This window comes from Phragmites australis, chromosome 18 (assembly GCF_958298935.1).
Source record: "Phragmites australis chromosome 18, lpPhrAust1.1, whole genome shotgun sequence".
Taxonomy (NCBI): domain Eukaryota; kingdom Viridiplantae; phylum Streptophyta; class Magnoliopsida; order Poales; family Poaceae; genus Phragmites; species Phragmites australis.
In genome coordinates this window covers 21378311-21397971 of record NC_084938.1, presented here as the reverse complement: position 1 = coordinate 21397971, position 19661 = coordinate 21378311, and the positions used below count along the sequence as shown (strand labels likewise).

General features: G+C 41.8%; 1 protein-coding gene across 2 annotated transcripts; it reads right to left on the bottom strand.

The window, feature by feature from the left end:
- Positions 1-6615: 6615 nt before the first annotated feature.
- On the bottom strand, positions 6616-19661 carry LOC133898872 (1-phosphatidylinositol-3-phosphate 5-kinase FAB1B-like). Of its 2 annotated transcripts, none has more exons than XM_062339666.1 (11): positions 18560-19658; positions 16402-17106; positions 15957-16110; positions 15492-15836; positions 13940-14860; positions 13538-13866; positions 13345-13468; positions 13108-13275; positions 11512-12978; positions 8364-8630; positions 6616-7471 (listed from the first exon to the last, which is right to left on the bottom strand). In XM_062339666.1, exons 1-11 carry the CDS (start codon positions 19234-19236, stop codon positions 7148-7150), a joined length of 5481 nt encoding a protein of 1826 aa, XP_062195650.1. In that variant the 5' UTR covers positions 19237-19658; the 3' UTR covers positions 6616-7147. The 2 variants fall into 2 exon arrangements, with proteins under 2 accessions (XP_062195650.1, XP_062195651.1); XM_062339667.1 differs by lacking the exon at positions 6616-7471 and adding an exon at positions 10676-10832 and having other exon boundaries at positions 8483-8630; positions 18560-19661.

The following is a 19661-nucleotide window of genomic DNA, read 5'->3' as shown; positions in this document are numbered from 1 at the left end:
AATGGATACCATGACGTGAAAGATAAGTAGATCTCGATTTTAGATGAATTTAGACAAAAAATCACCGAAATCGGAGCCATAACGGAGAAGTTATGGCTCCCGGAAGATTCAATCAGAATTTAAATCGGGAAATTGAAATGGCACTGTTCATAGGTGGGGCCCACGGGTGGGGCCCACTGAACAGTAACCTGGCCTCACATGAACAGTGACCAGTGGGACCCATATGAACAGTATGGGTTTGACCAAATGGGCTTAGATGGGCCGGATCTAGGCCTGGATGGGCCAGATTCGAGCCTAAATGGGTCTGGGCCGGGCTTAGTATACACAGTGTTGGGCTGCATAGTGCTAGCCCACTCGGGTCTTGGGTTGGTGGTTACTGGGCTAAGGAAGCTGGGCCGACCCATGGGGCACAGCCTGTTAGCGGTTGGGCCGTCTAGGCCGACTCGGCCAGGCTGAGCTACGGCCCGTTGGCCGATCTGAGCAAGCGCGCGGGCGCGTCGGCGCAGTGCGAGCGGTGGAGGGGAGGTGAAGGAACGGCCAGCGGAGAGGAATTCACAGTGGCGCACACTGGGAAGCTCGCTGGTGTTGGGATTCTGACGTGGTTTCATAACGGGAAGTCGACGTTGGGCTTGTATGCGGTACGGCGGATGCGGTGGGGAGCACATCGACGCTGGTTGGCGGCGAGAGCGCTACTAGACAGTGGCCGAAGAGGGGCAACGGTGCGGCCAGAACTGGGCAACACCTCCCCTGTACTGGGAGGTGCCAACCTGCAAGAAAAAGGGTCCATTGGACCCCTTGGCGACACGGCGTAATGGCCGGCGATAACATAGGGCAAGGACATGTCGGCGACGACAGCTACACGGCGACGGAGAGCATGGCTCACGGCGGCACGCGGCATCTAGCTAAGAGAGAGCACGGGGACGCCTACACGCTATCTAGGAGGGAGTGCTAGGGGCTTGGGGTGCTCACCGTGCTCAAGAACGATGAGAAGCGGGACGGCGGTCGGCGATTCATCGAAGAGGTGGCGGCGGCGCTGCTTAGCTATTGGCGCGGATGGGCTCCCATCGGGCTTCTGGTGAACGGGCAGCGGCACAGAGGCGGTGGCAAGGTCCTGAATCTCCTCGGCAACACGTAGTCGATGGATCGATGACGGTGAGGTCGCGGCGGCGGCAATGGCGACGGTGCGAGCACAGTGGTGAGGCAAAATGGGAAAGAAGGGCGAGAGAAGGACTGGATGTGCTATTTATAGACATGTGAGGGAGCACGGGGAGGTAGTGCGCGTGCTGGCGTCACGGAGATGTCGACGGTGAGGTGGCGGCAGGCGCCCACCTTTTTCTTTGGGGTATGGGCTACCTGCGCTGGCCAAGCATGGGCGTGGGTGTGGAAGTCGCGCGTGCAAGGCATGTGAGGAGAGAGGGAGTGCGTAAGAGAGAGAAGAGAGAGAGAGAGAGAGAGAGAGAGAGGAAGCGGAGGCTGGTCGGGAGTGCGCGCGGGATATTTCCCAGAGAAACGACGGTCGGTGAAGGTCGCTGGAAGGAAAGAAGGAAGGAGAGGGAGGAAGGCGCGTGGGCAGATGGGCGATGCGTGGACGGCGCAGTGAGGGCGGGGCGCAGGCGAGCGCTGGTGCATGCGTGAGCGCGCAGCTGGGCCAACAACACGATGACATGGGCCGAGCGCTGGCGCGCACGTGGGCGAGATGGGCCGGCAACACGGGAGAAGAGGGAGAAAAGGGAGAAGGAACGGGCTGGCTCGGTGGGCCAGGAAAGTGAAAAGAAGGAGAATTCGGCCCGAGAAGAGGAAAACAAAATAATTGGGATAAGAATTAAGTTTAAATTCAAATTGTGGTATTTGAATTTGTATTTGACTTTGAATTTAGATCAACTTTATTTAGAATATCTGATCTTGGATCTCGAGACTTTTGAAGATGATTTGAATCCAAGAATTTGAATTCGAATTGGATTTGAGCTGAACAGAATCTAAGAGTAGGTTTTGAAATTGAGAGACATTCAATTTCAAACCACCGCACAAAGAACCATAAGAATCTCAAACCTAAGCATATGAACCAACCTAATGCAGAGATTACTTTGAAATTGATTCAAGTGCTATTTGGAACACTTATTCAACTTAGCACATCTAATGTACATGAATGTATATATACATCCACATACTTATCTTCTTAACCTTAGTTAGCCTAATAAACCCTAAAAAGTTTTAATTTGGAGCTAAATTTGCAACTAAATAAAGTTGCTCAAACTCAGGATGTTACAATATCGACCGAACCTTGATATACACATGGATTGATTTCTTTGCCTCACGATACCAGTCGAGCTCAAGGCGAGATATGTGCCATCCTTGTGATAGCTCGACCATTCACTCGATCAAGTAGTGGATTCATCATGATTAACTCTTTAATCCTATTGGCATGGCCATGCACTTTCTCAATCCAACTTCCTCGAGGGGCCTAGAGATATCTCTCTCGTTATCAAGGAGGGGCAAATTCCATCTTGATCGCTCACATCCTACGACATGTTTCATGATAGATCCGAAAACTACCTTTATGATTACCCAGTTACGAAATAAGATTTGACAGCTCCAAAGTATGTCACTACATATTCTGGGAATCAATGACGATCTCAGGTTTAAGTATCATGTAGGTACACCATCTAAGATAACAATTGATAGCACATCATAAATAAAAATCCCAGTAATATCTCAAATTGGGTATATCCAATATCATGTTCTCTAACATAATTGTCCACATTATTGATTCGGTATCTCTATAACTATGATCCGTGAAACGTGACTATCAATCAATACATGTACTGGTTTTATGAATCATCCCAATGATATGTGACCAGGGATCAAATTAGAATAACATCATGATATAAACAAAGAGTTTCATGAACAAGTCACATACTTGCTAATCAATATAAATGATAATCATTTTTGGAATAATACATTATTCAAAAGTACATGAACATAGACACGTGATACATATGATTGCCTCTAGGGCATATCACCTTCACAAATATCATGTGCATTGGTGAGATAATAGACACAATTAAAAGCATTAGTGCATAGAGATGATAAAAGGATACTATTCACCATAGCATCACATTGTCTCTCCTTATTTGTAAGATGTAGTTCCATCCCTTCTTTGGTGACCCTCTAAACATCTAAACATTTAGCTTGCAAATGTTAAGTCATTAGAGTTTTCTAACGGGAGAAGTTAGTGCTATCAAAAAGTGAAGCCCTATCGATATCTATCCCAACCCCGGACGTCATAACTCTAGACGGTTAAACTTATCAAGAGCATAAGACTCTGATACTAATTGAAGGGAATAGTGACGTCTAAAGAGGGGATGAATTAGGACACTTAAAACTAATATGCTTCAAAAACTTCACAAGATAAACCTATATCAATTTTTATCTAAATATGTTCTATGTTTCTTTAATGTGTCTACCCTACCGTTCAAAAGATATTATAACATATCTAGAAAGGTAAATTGCAAGTAAGCAATAGAATCAAAGAAATGCACTAGCCCCACTGTGGTTTTACTGTGTTGGGCCCTTAAGCTATCCGACAACTGTGATATGTTTGCTATTATTGGTTTTGATTAATTGCACATGTAACACTGAAAAAGTGATAAGAATCGGATTTATTGTCCAGTCAGAATTATCAGTTGATCTAATTTTCAGTAGAGGATATATTCTAAATTTAAGTTTCCTCTCACTTGTGAGTTGACATATATTAGCCATGAATAGTAAAAAATTCGCAGAGATATTTATTCACTCCAATTCCCATCATAATCTAGATTGCTTTGCCTCGGTTGTGGGTACTCAATATTAATGTGTGGATTTGTCCTGATTTGATGTAGCCTTTTATACTTATTGGCGTTATTTGTTGCAGTGTACAACCACTATAAATGAATAAACCATCAATATTTACAAAAGGGGTAAGTTTCAATTTACCACGTCAATTCCTCTTTTTCATCATTGCCCCGGATATCCTTTAGAAGAATGAAAAATCAATTCACCAGCAGATCTCCAGAAAAGGACTATACTAGAATAATATGAAGTGGGTACACAAATAAGTATGGTAAATTATCATGTTGAGTGCAGGAAAAATGATGTAGTGTAAGAAAATTGTACCCAACACCGAGATGATTCATTATATTGACAATTCATTAATACTTTGTTCACAAAGCGAGCTAATGTCTTTGGAAGTAAAGTTTTACCTGTGAAAGAAATGAATCATCAATATAAATATTGTTGAGTACCCTTTCTTTTTACAGTATTTTAGTTGATCCAATATAGTAGAAGACAGTACTAACAAAAATCTATTACAACTCTACATGGTTGCAAATGTCTTACCTGAGCCAATAAGTCCCATTAACATTACATTGCTTTTCTCTAGTTCCACACTGTCAGCATCATCGGCTTCCCCATCAAAACCACCCAAATCTGCTCCAAATCTAATTTTTTAGCTTATATATCACATAATTAGTCACTGAAAGACTTGAATGAATTATAGTGTCTATGGATGCATTTCACACAAAATTGACCAAAACTTTAACCACGAAAAGTAACCAAAATGAGCCTAGGGGCTACTCATATACACAAAAATTAACCAAAAGAGTATTTCAGAGGCGGCGGTGGCGGCGGAGGGCAGGCGACAGGGACGACGTCGGGGGGTGCAGGTGAAGGCACGCGGCAAGGCGAAGGCGGTGGTGGAGCCCGTGCTCGTCATCATCATGGTGGTCGCGGTGGGAGGTATGACTTATTGATGGGGATCTGGGGAGGAGGATGGGGGCGGCAGGGCCGGGCGGTTGGGGAGGGTAAGGAGTGGTGATTGTGACTAGATTTTCTCGGTTTGGATGGTTTCTCGCCTGGTTTTTTCTATTTTTTATTAGGTGGAGTGGGGAACATGGGGTGACACACGACTAACTCCTGCTTTATATGGTAGAGATAAATGCCTAGCAGTGTGATGCGGAGTTGTGTGATGTTTGATTCGTGATTTACTTGGCACACTTTCTAATCTTCATATGCATGCATGAGATTTCAGGCGACGTTCAAATTCCATCAGCAATGAGAGGTTAGGGTTTCCGCTGGTGAGCTTTTTCTGGTGAGGATTTGTGCCCTGCAGCCTTAGAGGGAGGTCGATGGGTGGTAGGGCGGCCTGGCTCAGGAGACAAGCGGAGCGATGAGGCGGCGGGGCACCACCAGTCACGGGCCAGGCGACGGATAACCGGTGGGCTGGTGCCGAGGCAGGGAAACTCCAAAACAAAATGGTTAGCGCAGCAGGGGTGGCGGGAGAGACGAAGGTAGGCCGATGGTGTGGTGGAGCGAGCGCACTGAAGGCTGAAGAAATTATTAGCTTGGCTAGATGTTCAATAAAGGCTGTGAGCCGTTGAATACACAAGCGCCGCTTGAGAAAAGAGGAGAAAGCATACGGTTGAAAATTAGCAACTCCTTTTACTTGGTGATGGTTCACCATAGGGAGACATTTTTACTGGAAGACAGAAGAAGAGTTTTGAATAAATTTCACATAAAACAGTATAATTCCCACTGAAAACTGAAAGGGGCCTAACAACATTTGACTTCTACGGTCCACCTAAACAATTTAATTGTGTTTGGTAGGCCTACAAACTTGCACGTGTCTGTTGAGTGAATTTCACAAAACCACTTCAACACCTATAAGCAACTATTTCTATGGAACAACACTTGTATGCGCGGAATATTCACACTTACGCACATTTCGGAGGTGAATAACAGCTTCAAATTGTTGGCCTTTTTTACCTTAAGAATGAACGGTCAGGATACTGAGAATGTATGGTCATGATACTAAACATTTAGGGGGATACATTATATTTTAGTATAAGTATCTGATATAGACGTAGGACAAGAGGACAAGTTTAAAAAACTTTGTTTAGTTCAGTCTAAGAGGCAGTACATGGTTACCTGCATTGCTAATTGCACTAAGAGGACAAATTTTAGAAAGTTTATCAGGAATCGGTTCTTCATTTAACCTCTCTCCGCAAAGCTTTGGCTGCAAACTTAAGAAGACAAGAACAAGAACCACGGGGACTAGAAGGGATTAGATGGTATTCTGGTAGATGATTTAGTATTCTTGAGTATACTCTATGTTGTTTTTCAATTATTATCTAGAATTTCAAAAGTTAAGGCTCGTTCTTTTTCTCATTATGTAGTACTCTGTACTAAGTATCTACTACTATCTACTGATGTCAAAATAAGTTTTTACAAAAATGTTTGAGTTGTCATTGCCTCATCAGATAAGGACTTCAAGCAGCTGATATTTTAAGATGTTCAATCTGTTATAACTTTAGTTGGTAGTGGTTCAAATAATGATAACTAATTAGCTATAAATTTTTAAAGTAATATGAAATTTTTAACACTGCTATAGTCAAATCATGACTTAGTTTTACTTATGAATTTTTAATATATTTATATTATACTTTTAATAAATTTTATACTTGTATATTAGATTAAAAAAAATTCAATAGACACACGCAACGCTGTTAACATCACATCCAAGGTACGTTGATATGACGCCACTTTGCTCTACCACTTGCCGTAGGTACAACTACAAAAGAATGTCTCGACAAATAGCAACCTCCGGTTGTTATTCCAGCCATTAACTGTGACTCCCGTCTGAAGAATGTATGAATTTTACATCTGCATGAAGCTAACTTTTATTTTGTTATGACAGACGGCAATAGCCCCCTAAATAAATAACAGATGGAAGAACTTAATATACAAAGACCACTTACAAAAACAAAATAATTCACTGCCCGGCTCGTTCTTTACATCCAACCAAAATTAAGCGACGACGACAGAGAAGCGACTGACACTATGAACTGATTTGTTATAGACGAAAGAGGGGGGGGGGGGGGTAAGGCTAGGCCATAATTACAGTTTCAAGAATATACACATCCGATGCTTGAGATGGGACTCAATGACGCAATCGGATCTGTGCCAATTAGCACAGGATAATACGGTTGAAACCAGAAGATCACTTCGATGCCACCTGAAGCAGCCAAGCAAGACTCACCAGTTTAGCACTTTCCACGAACGGAGCAGGACAAAATCGGCACCATCAGTACAACATAATGCACCTAACATCTTATCACTCTTGCGAAGCATTTTGAGAATATTCTTCACAAATATTTGATGATGATTTGCTTGGATTGATTATTGCAGGCATCCATTGCTCAGGAATCACAATAAAATAAGCAGACATGGCTTTCCTAAACCTCTTCTTATATTGCATAGGTGAAACTACAGTTGGGGAGGCGTTCTTCGGCCCACCAAGAATGCCAGAAGATTTGACCCATGTTTCAAGGTGCTTGTCCCATGTATACTGCCTCATAAAATCAATAATTCCCAAGACTAGTTCATGTTTCTCCTCATCAACTCCCACAAGCAAGGAATAATCCATCACATCAATTCCCTGAAAGAACAGTGGAGCTCGTTAATGTCTCTATATGTATTTTCATTTTCCACATCTTATGCAAGTGTTTACCTATAGACCTATTGCCCGTTGGTCTACAGTAAGCCTTATGGTTTTTCTGCAAATCCTAAGAATTGAAAAGGAAATACAGTAAAAGGCCTACAAAATATCAGAAAACTAAAAAAAAAACTCTAATTACAATAGTGGGAAGCGTAAACTTAACATTGTCTGACTGCTCAGAAACATGTAAGCAGCTTTAGGTACTGAAGCCAAACATCCAAATCAAGAGTGACCAAGGTTAGCTTTAGTAAGCATTAACTGTTAATCATCTCACTGTGGTGTTTACTATTCTCAAAGCACAAGTGACTGAAATGGAAAGGCCTGTAGTATGTGATTTGCTTATGTTCCAAAAGTATAGTTCATTCATGGGACCATGCAATTCAAAAGTCAAGACAAAATGGAAAGATGTCACGAGCGTTGATATTTCATTATCCATTCTCCTAATTTTGGAAAAGGTGAATCAGAATCTGAGATCTTCTAACTTATATTAAAGATTAGCCTCTCAAAAACAACGAAAGTTAGTTTCTCTCAGACTCTCACCATTACTACAACTACGCAAGGGTTTGTGGAAAAGAAATGAACATAGGTCTGGCAAGTCATGCACAAGATAAGATCTGACAAAAGAGGATTAAACGAGAAAGAAAGATTAAATAAGAATGCACAAGTATGAGTTATCACCACCTCTCTGGTATTAAAAAGCCAAAATTGGTTGTATAAATCAGGGTGAAGAGTATTGAACACACACAAAAAAAAAGTGAAGTTAGAAATAACCCTGACATGTATCACGTTTTCTATAAGCTCTTATGAACACAAGGAATCGATGCAAACTTACTGCTAGAAAAGAAGTATCGTTCCAAACAGCCCTTTCCAGTAGCCTCTTTGCCTTGTTCCCCACAAAAATTGGCGAAGTTGGCATTGCCTCAATTAAGTTCTGGTCAAGGAGGACCTTGTTGCTGCCACTGGAATCTGCATTGTACCTTGATCGCGAAGATCCCTTGAGATCATAAAGCCTGGTGATATTCCGTCCAAACAAAAGATTTTCCATCACAAGCAAATCCATTTTTGACTCCTTGCCACCCTTCACATGCTTAATTGTAACCTAAGCAAAAGCATAGCAAGTGTAGATATTCAGCCACGATATTCCAACAAATAAAAAAAGACTCCCTTCAGTCACAAAAGGTTGGTAGATTTTTACTATTCAAAATCAATAGGATGTCATTTTAACCACTGAATTTTCTTTATCAAATATTGAAAATAGGTTACAAAGATGTAATGCTACGAAAGTATTTTTTTTAATGCAAATTTACTTGCACTATTTTCATACATCTAAAGAAATGACTCTAAAATTAATACAATTCTACTGCACACGTTCTCGGTATCAATTTTTAACTAGAGGGAGTATAGCTATCTCTTGCTAATTATGTCTTATACCTGGCGGTCAGATTCCAAACTTACATAAAACAGACCATATCGGGGCAAAACCCCAAAACGGTTTTGAAAATTGAAATGCCTAGTGACTTGAATTGTAGATTGCTGCACTCAAATTATTCAATACGACTTTTGAAACAGTGAAGATCAGATCCAAAACCATCTCCTCGCAAATATTCACTTGCATGCAAGGTTGGCAGGATCTCTCAATCTTTATAGTGGGAAATCTAACATCCTACAGAACCATTCGTGCAATGTTGGCAGGATCTCAATCTTTATAGTGGGAGATCTAACATCCTACAGGACATTCTTGTGATATTCTAGGACCATTGTTATCAAGGTATGGTTCTACCAAGATTCACGAGTCTGATCCCACACAAAGAAAATCTTGCCTAGGTTACTGATCCTAATAGCCTTGCATGTAGGTTGCATAATTTCAGAAAACATGTTTAAATGTAGACCTCCAAACTATATCTATAGATGATTGTAGAACACAATTTCTTTTTTTTAAAAAAAATACAGGCATGCTATGCATTACCAAATAAGAAAATAAATCATGGACTGGATCTTCAATCAAAAGTAAATGGCAATTGGAGGCTTATATACTAACTACATTTATTCACCTTTTCAGATAGAACATGTAACTTGACAAACTCATATATGATTGTAAAGCTGAGAAGGAATATCACAAGATTGCAAGCTATATAGACTCCGTAATGTTAGTGAAATTTCCAACAAATTCTCCTATATTCATCTGAAAAAATTCAAATGGTCCCCTGTGCTGTTAATTCCATGTGACCTCCAGCTGGATGTGAAGAATGACTTCCTTCACAAGTGTATATGGAGGTTCTTCCTGGCTTAGAAAACAGGCAGACTGACAGGGAGGTGTAAACTTAACAAGGCTGGCCTTTAAGCAGTATCCAGGGGTGTGGTTTGATAGATCGAAATGTGCAGTATGTGATTATGGACCACTCTCAGTGCAGTGAAAATCATACAAAGATTTACAGGCACAAAGGATCACGTATCGCTGTATTGGTGGTCTATGTCAATGATATGATCACTAGAGGTGATGCTGAGAAAATCAAGTGCTTGAAAGAAAGGCTAGGAAAGGCATTTGAGATGAAGGATTGGCTTGTTGCTTCGCCTATTGACAAGGTTCACGAGCTCTGTGCTGAGTTAGGATATCCAGGGGTGTGGTTTGATAGATCGAAATGTGCAGTATGTGATTATGGACCACTCTCGGTGCACTGAAAATCATACAAAGATTTACAGGCACAAAGGATCACGTATCGCCGTATTGGTGGTCTATGTCAATGATACGATCACTAGAGGTGATGCTGAGAAAATCGAGTGCTTGAAAGAAAGGCTAGGAAAGGCATTTGAGATGAAGGATTGCCTTGTTGCTTCGCCTATTGACAAGGTTCACGAGCTCTGTGCTGAGTTAGGATATCCAGTTGTTGACAGGGAGGTTTATCAAAGGCTGGCTGAGCGTCTTATCTATTTGTGCCACACAAGACCCGATACATGGTATGAGGTGAATTAGCTGAGTCGATTTATATACGATCCCAAAGTAGGGCATATGCAGGCTGTCCATCGGGTCCTGCAGTACATAAAGAGTAGCCCTGAGAAAGGCCTTTGATTTAGGAAGAATCAACACTTGGACATGGAATGTAATTGCGATGCTGATCAGGCAAATCGTGTGGATGACAGGTCTACCTCGGGATATTCTGAGGTATCCTATTTTCGTGGAGTAAGAAGCAAGAGGTTGTGGCTCGATCTGCTGCAGAGGGATAATGGCACTGATCTTGAATGAGATGATCTGGATGATGGGTCTCTTGTCTGAGCTAGGATGTCGAGGAATAATCCCTTGGTGCTGCATTATCAACAAGTCTGCAATCAACGTAGCTAATAATCTGATACACGATGACCATAGCATGTTTGATAGGTTCATCAAGGAGAGCTGGATTGCAGCATTCTGAAGTTAAGAGAATGCGAAATCCGGTGATTTTTTTTTTTTTTTGTTGGGGGAAATCCGGTGAATAGTTGTTGACTGTTTCATAAAAGGGTTAGGTCGTGGTAAAGGTGATGCAATGAACCCACCTTGAGGACCAGTGTTGGAGTGGTAGTCTTTAATTAAGTAGAGCCCTAATTCGAGTCGATATTAATCCAAGAACTATAAATAAAGAATGTGGGGGTGTCCAAAGGGATACACAGTATTATTACCAAATTCTTCAATATCACATTCATGCATAGAAAGATACCTTTTCCTCTGGAAAAATTTTATATCACACAACTTGCATGGACAAAATTATGTTTTCTATTGTTTCTACCAGCCAAGCTACATAATTTGTTGTGTTTGAAAAGATCTGTCATACCTGATAGACAGAACTATGTTTTTGAAAAGTTTCTCCTTGATTGCTAGGGCTATTTTACTTACAAGGTGCTAACTAATATTAGAGGACCATAATATTGCTCTTCATAAATGGATGGATGAAGATTCTTTCTCATAATTAAAATTATGATAAAACTGAAGAAAGGTCAAAAGAACATACCTGATAGATCCCCAAAATTTTTGCTAGGGATGTAGGACTTCCGGTGCTTATGGACTCTGACAAATATTTAAAATACTCTGGGCCAAACTTAAGGAATGATTCAAGCTCTGTTTTTGTGACTTGCTTAATTATAAATCTATCGTCCAGAGATTTTGCAAAAAACACATTGCTTTTACCACCTTGTGCTCCCCATTTCTTGCATCGACTGATAGATCTCAAAAAATCAAGCTCAGATGGACAGCAAGATCTTCTCAGTGCTTCAAAGCTTTTTGCATAATAGCATGTCACAGTGTATTTGACTTTCCCAAGTGGACCACCATCTTCAAAAGAAACTCTCAAGTGCACCAGATCAGGAGCAAAGGATCCTCTACCTCCAGACATTGATGAAGTAAAATCATCAGAGGATCCAAAATCCTCAAATAAATGAAATGGGTTAAAATTTCCTGAATCATAGACAGGCAATGGAAGCAAAGAATCTGGATTGTCTTTATTTTTGCTGCTCTCATCCGACAATTGAAAGCGGTACATGGGTGAAACAAGCGCATAAGAAATAACACTAGTTGGCTCATCATCAAATACTGGGATGACAATATCATTAGCTCCAGTAGGTAGAAAAGGTCTTGCACCACCTTGTTGTGATAGGTCGCGAAACAATGAAATGTATTTAGGAGTGTAGTCAGCCAGGGAAGCAAATCTCAGTGTTGTACCAGAGTTTGTGTCTAAGGAGTTATATGATATCATGTATGGCATTTTAAGCCATCTCAATAAGTTTTCTGCAGCATCTCCAGACCGGACAGATAAAGCAGAAGTGTGGGATGGTACAGCGTTGGCTTGATTTTTAACATCACCTGCTTTGCCTTCAACTGAAGGTAGTGGTTTCGCCAAGTTTGCATCAGGAACAGGTCCATTCTCACCTCTCCATTTTGCATCCAATGTGTCTGAAATATCAGTACTTATTGGGAATTGTCCATCAGAAACAACCCTACGAACGCCAGTTCTGGATTCTTGGTTATCCAGATGATTTTTAACATCTGCACGGTTAACATGACTGATTTTGGCCATTGTACCTTCAGCACCATTCAACTCTGAAACATTTCTCGAGCTGTTTTCATTAGATCGATCAGCCTGGTTGAGCCCTTCAACTTCACCATGAAGTGGACTTGAGCTCTGTCGTAAGGATCCTTCCTTAGCATTTGAAAGAATTTCTGTGACCTTTGAGATCTTCTCTAACTTTGTGGTTACACTGGGATCAACTGATTTATTATTAAAATCATAATTCCTACTCCCAACCCGTAAACCTCCTAGACCATCGCAGTACTTGCCACCTGAATTTTCTATGAAGATTAGCCGTCGATCCCACAAGTAACACAGAATCAATACCTGCCTCCTTAGTTTGTTAACCTCAAGAATATCAATGAACGGCTGTCCCTTTCTCATATCCTTTTTCAGTAGGTTATTTACTGACTCCTGGAGGTGAAAGCTCCAATAGTCAGAATACAACTTTACCAAAGTATTTCTTTTTATACAGACATGAGTGGGACAATAGTTACTTGATAGAACATTAAATGAAGGGGGGGGGGGGGGGGGGAAACGTACCGTAAAGTCAGCTTTCTCTGCTTGCAGGATCTCTTCCAGTTCCACAATATTTCTTCTTAACTCAAGGATCTTCAAGTTTCCATCAAAAGAACCTGTAATTTGCCTTTCTGAAATTCGGTGGAGCCCATTCATAACTTTCGTGAACAGAAGTTCAGCTGAGTCAACCACCTGAATCATTGACCATCAGCATCAGACACAAAAATGGCATAGCCTGGCCCATAACATTAACTATATTACCTCGTTTTTTTCTTGTTCTACCCATTCCTGATGCTGGGAAGTAAAATCAAGTTTTGATGGTGGCAGATATACAGAGTGAACCTTGATTGATGCATATCGGAAGCAAGCAACCATCTCACCGAAACTGAGATACAAACATGTAAGGCACGATCTTTAACAATTTGATAAGATGGAAAAGAAATGAGGATCGTACCCATAAAAACGAAGGCAATCCCTGTGAAGAGAATGACCACAGCTGGCTACCCTACTTGCTGCTGCATGATTTGAAAAACTAAGTTCCAAAAATTTACCAAACGACAAGCCCCAGGCAGCATCAGACATCACTACTCTTTTAGTTGCTGGAGGGAGCCCATCAACCCGAGGACAATGTAAGCATCTATGCCACATCCAAATTCTACCATCATGTTCACCAGGCAACTTTACTTGAAGTTTCCTTACTGATATTGTTAAGCTGCCTTGTGGGTGAACATAGCAATAAACATGGGCCTCTGGTGGCAGCTCACAAGAGCAACAAAGGTTGTTCTGAAGCAACATGTGAAAGTTAAGCAAGATCTATAATTCTAAAACAAATATAGATTTATGAGGACAGTCTAACCTGATCAAATTGCTGGTCACGCAGAAACCTGCCCAAAGGTTTGTCAAAGTTACCATAATATTTTATGCGAAGAAGGTGTGGCCGCTCACATAGAGTTTCTTTCCAAACACAACGAGAGGACAGAGAAACTAATATACTCTGATTGTCAGCAGGAGACGCTGGAATTTCATCCTTTTTTGCAACTGAATCATCCTTTGAGCTGTCATCATCATGAGAAATCTGTAGGTTGAGAGGAGCAGCTAGCTTATCTGACATCTTTTCACCAATCCCAGAATTAGTAAGAAATGAAACATTGCTCTCAACGGACACCCAATTTGAAGAATGAGTAGGCAATACACCAGAGTCATTGACCAGCGCAAGTCTAGATGTGATTTCAAGCTGGCGTTCTTCAAAATTCATTTTGCCACTCACATCTCTAGTACAATCAGGACAATGGCAAAATGATATGTTCGACTGCTGAACCAAGGGACCAATAGATGACTGAGGAACCATACCCAGCAAACTGGCAATGTTTCCATTCTGGCTATTGATTTGAACAGATGTGGTTTTGTCAGAACCAACTCCCAATCTTTGGCACCTTTTATTCTCAGGAGAACATGCTAATACTGTTTGTTCCATTCTTTTTATATCATTAAATGTTAAATCACCATTTTGCATACCAAGTGCTCGCAGTCTATTATTTGGTGATGATGCACTAGTCATTGGTAAGATAGGTATAGTCGAGATGGATCTATCAGCACTCGAAGGTTTATCTGGCAAAGCAACAATAATTGGTGACTTGAGCGGGAGTTCTGGAAGGGTTGCACCTTCATCCACAAGGAAAGAAGTTTCAAGAGCCAAGTGATAGGCAGCAAATACTCCATATTGCACAATATGCTTCACTTTTTTGAGCTCATCACCATTAGCGCCTTTAAGCAAGACCTGCAGAATAAGAGGTAGTTAGATATGAGGCCTGACTCCTGAGGCAGTACCCTGAATTCTCATTATGCATTTGTTTCCTAAAAGATGCAATACAGATCATTGATCTGCATGAGGTGACAACAAAATGGTGTAATAAACCCTTCAAGGAATATGTATCCACAACAAAACAAAATACAGTTTTTCTTAAATGAATATTGTCATTCGTGTGTACAGTAGTTGGTTATGGCAAATTTACTGCGCCAACTAATGCATCAATCAATTTTGGTAACCTTTTTACAATGATAAATCTTTCAATCTCCACATTGAATTGAATCCTTCAAATCGATTTGATTCTAAAGTCTAAACTTCTGTTAGCAGAATATTCAAAACTGAGGGGAAAAAATAATTGGGGTATATGTTGGAAGTACTCTTCCAGCTCTTTTACTGTTCTTTGTTACAGAACTTGCTGGAATGCACGAAACAATGTTTCTCATGCATCCTGGTTATTGTTTTCAGGTAACCCTTCAATGACCTCAAGGGATTTTTCCTTAGTAATTAAGTAGACAAAGGCACAAAATGGTCATTCTGCAACATGTAACAAAAGAGAAACAAAATAGAAGTGCTATAACTTAGGCAACAAATGAATACTTACTGTACAACCCAAGGGTTTTGGACAGCCTTCAAAAAACATAAGGGTCTTCAGCATTTTCTTTCCACCTTCCCCAGCAGTCCCATGCTCTTCAACATACTTCTCTACATGGAATAAGTCACAATGCCCAAGCTTTTGGGATGACAAATAATCAATCGAGGGAACAATATGAGTGCCCGTGCACCGAGATATCCTTTCCAGCAGTGGCCTTTTGATATTCAGAACAAGTGAAATGTTTTTCTCCAGAAATAAATCCTGAGCATAACGAGACACAGATTTCTCTACCAATACAACACTTGGTTGGTGCGCTTTGATCTTCGCAACTGCCATTTTCAAATAATCTGTTTCCTGGAGTAAAAAAGAAATGTTTTGAGAATGCACCACTAACAGCAACTGTCAATCTCTACAACCCTTTTAGTTAGCTTTGCGTTTACAACATAAGCGTGCAAAGAGATTCATGGGTAATACCTGCTGCAGTAAAGTATCAAAACTTGAAAGCAAATTCGATACACGCTGATATTCAAGTGCACCACCAAGAATTAGGATTTTTGGCTTTTCTTTCTTTGATGACATACGCCGGTGAGCGACATTCTTCTTACAAACAACTCCTTTTACAACAAAGCTGGAAATAAAGAATTTATGAACAAAATCAAATAAGTTCTCAAGTGGAGCGCCAAAGAAATGCATGGAAAAGAAATAAGCTATGAAACTCGAAGTGATATAGATTAAAAAATAATACAAGTTCAACAGCAAGTGGCATCAGAGGGCATTTGAATTACAAAGCGTTCGATTTGCATGAGCCATAAGATAATGAACACTCAAAAGCATATATATGTAAAAGAAGCATATATATGTAAAAGCATCAAACTATGTGAATGTGTTGTATGGAAATTGGAAGGTATAATTTATTTACCTTTCACTTGGGCGACCACAAGCCAAGCATTTCACCTTAACATAGCCACCAGGGTCCATGCGACCTCCTTTGCTGGTATCCGGTTTCAAAAGAGATGCAGCTTCCCAAGATAAAGAAGTAACAATATCTAGCCAACTCTCTTTTCCAGTTTTATCAACTAATGGTACCTTTTCAGCCTGAAGAAGTTGAGAAACTAATGCCCGAAAATGGCCATCAACTATGTCTTTCATGGCTTTCTTGTGTTCCTCAGCTGATTTATCTCTACTTCGACAGTGCCCACTGCCAAAGCTGTTTGAGCGTAGATAACCCCACTCTCCTGTGGCATCCTCTCCCTCATCATCATCGCATAGAACACCATCATGATCGTCCTCTTCGTCCTCAGGTTCTGGAGGTACCCAAAGTGAGCTATTGTTTTCAAAGTCCACAGGTTCATTTTCTAGCACCTCCATGCTATACAAGGAAGAAGAGCGAGTATTGCAGCACTCATAATTATCGATGATATGGTCTTCATTCTTATCTCCTCCCACGGAATCAACTAAGGTTGTTGTATCTTTCCTTGGGGGTGAATATTCTTTTGCATCATCACTACAGTCAACTTGGTGGTCATCAAAATACCTAGGTCCATAATATTCATCAGAATTTTGCAAGTGCTGCCCTTCCAAATCTGGGCAGAAAACTGCATAGTCATCGTCTTCATCATCACTCCTAGCACAAAATAAGTGTTGGATTAACGACAGGAATGCAACTTGTAATCAAAATGCAATGTTCCTTAAATTTGTTCATAGTTGACTCATGCGCATGATATTATGTTGATCAGAGCTATGAAAAATAAGTGAATTAATACAAGAGATGAATTGATGAAATGCTCATCACAAAGTAACTTCATGGATTTAGGTAAATCACAGTTACTCTAAAGAATAAGCACATTTTATTGACAAAAGAAGTGAAAGAGCGAATACATAGGAGGACCTGCGTATCTTGCATGTCAAGGAGAATGGGGAACTGAACCCATGGACTCAACCCAAATACATGATACATCTATTCTACCATTAGGCCACATGTGTGTCCCTGGCAAAGTAAACTACATCTGTAACAGATTATTTAAGCATTCTAACTGTTTATTGCAACATTGCAGAACAAAGAAGATTAAGTAATGATTTATCAAAAAAAAGATTAAGTAATGAACAGAAAAAGATGGTGTCAAGCATAAAAGAATGTTCCTAGTATACCTAGTATATATCATGATTAATTAGGACAAGCAAGTCAGAATGCCAGTATAATGAGCAGCAAAAAGAATTTCATGGCACCATGCCTACAAGGCTACAAGTGAGATGGAGAAGAGGAAGTTGATGGCATGGTGATATCTCAGTTAGCACATTTCGTCTTCTGCTTGGTCCATAGGATGATGATAAACAGTAATAACCAATTCCAGTCATCCTTTGTTGGCCACCCATCAATCAACGGCACATGAATTTTCCTGTGCTTATTTGGGACTATCATGGAAATTGGAAATTTGAATATGAACATTAGGCATAATTTGCGACTAGTTTGGTGGCACACTATAATGAACCTATATGGTTCACTAGGGTGCCTGAGAGGAATACATTGATTCGTACTGTTTTGACTCCCAACCAAATAATCCATCCCTTTAAATAAAGACAACCTCTTAACAAAACTTACCTTCTCAAAACAAACCTAACTGATTGTTAGATAGTAATCAAACTAAATGAAATTTATCTCCTAACACTAAGCAAATCTAGAATTTTGTGGAGCAGCCCTAAGCGCGACCAGCCCTAGGACTCTAGAAGCGTGTGGTGGCAGTCATACTTGCTGGCCAAAATAACAGTAATGTACATAGAACTAAAGATAATATTTGTTGAGACACCCCCTGATACTAGAAGCTTTGTTAGTGGACAAGTTATCTCCAATATAAAATATCCGGAAGGTTAAATTACCAGGGTTCGTATGTTTGAGCATCCACGGAGAAAATAGTATGGCTCAATAAGATCTAGCACCTCTACCCAATACTAACTTAGCATACAACAGCATCTAAGAATCATGGATGCAAGCTGTAATCAGTCATGCATATCTTTTTTTCTCGATGGCGTTGTAACGAGTTTCAATTTCTTAAGCACGTATCCTGGAAAGGCATACCTACCTATTCAAGCAAAAGTTGAATGGATCCGATGGGTTGTCCACATAAACTGCAGGTTCCATGCCCGGAGCGGGTTCCATCACAGGCTGCTGCTTCTCGGGGCAGCCGTCGCCCTCGCAGCAGTTGCCCTCCCCCTGGACAGGCACAGATGCAAAGTCCGTGTAGCTGACATTCGTGTAGGACGACATCTGCCCGTTCGTCCCCGCGCTGCTACGCCCCGTGGAGCTGGACTTGTCGCTCCCGACGCTCGCGGCGGACGCGGACGGCGACATGCTCGGCACCGGGCTCGACGGCTGCTGTGCCTCCACGTCCCCCCGCGCGGCGGCCTCTTCCTCCAGCCAGCGCTTGAAGCAGTAGTTGCAAACCCTGATCCTTTCGCTGTCCTCCCTAGCAGCGTCCCCCGGCGAGCGGGGCACGGAGTTGGCAGTGCACCGGGCGCAGAACACGCGGCCGCAGTGGCGGCAGTGGTGGCGCCGGTTCAGGATGGTGAACTGCGCGTCGCAGTCGTAGCACACGCGGCAGCTCTGATCTGGCATCCAGAAGTCCCTCGACAAGTCATGCGGCTGCGCTGCCGCCGCCAATTGCGACTCGGGCGGCGGCGAGTGCTCGCCCCGCCGCGGCATCCACAATTTCACCGCACCGAACAACTCCACGAGCCGCCCGTCCGGTGATCCCGTCATCCACGCCACACGCACCACCACCACCACCAGCAACCCCACCCCCTCATGCTCAATCCGGCGACGCCTCAATCCGCATAGCTAGCTTCTCCCAAAATCAAAACCGCTCCCACCTCCGCGCCGCAACCCGCCCCCCAGATCAGATCCCTCACCTCGGCGGCGGCAACTCACGGCCACGACGAATTGGGCACGATAACTCCAGGCTCGCCACGAGCAATTCGACGCGGCTGCATTCGAAGCGAAGCAACTAGGATTTGCGTGAGGGGAAGTGATTTGGCTTAAGCAAAGAGATTAATAACTTTTGTTGAGATTAGGAGGGGCTGAGGGTTCCAGAAGGGCGCCAGTGGAGCACGGGAGGTCGCGGATTCACGGGGACGGGGATAGAAAGGGAGGGGAGATGGATTAACTGACGCGTCTCCGTGTTTTTC

Coding starts and splice junctions, on each gene's coding strand:
- LOC133898872 (XM_062339666.1), bottom strand. CDS start 19,236: ATGACGGGATCACCGGACGGGCGGCTCGTGGAGTTGTTCGGTGCGGTG. Junction 16,111..16,401: donor TGTGGTCGCCCAAGTGAAAG/GTAAATAAATTA, acceptor CTTTATTTCCAG/CTTTGTTGTAAAAGGAGTTG. Junction 7,472..8,363: donor ACGATACTTCTTTTCTAGCA/GTAAGTTTGCAT, acceptor CTGTTCTTTCAG/GGAATTGATGTGATGGATTA.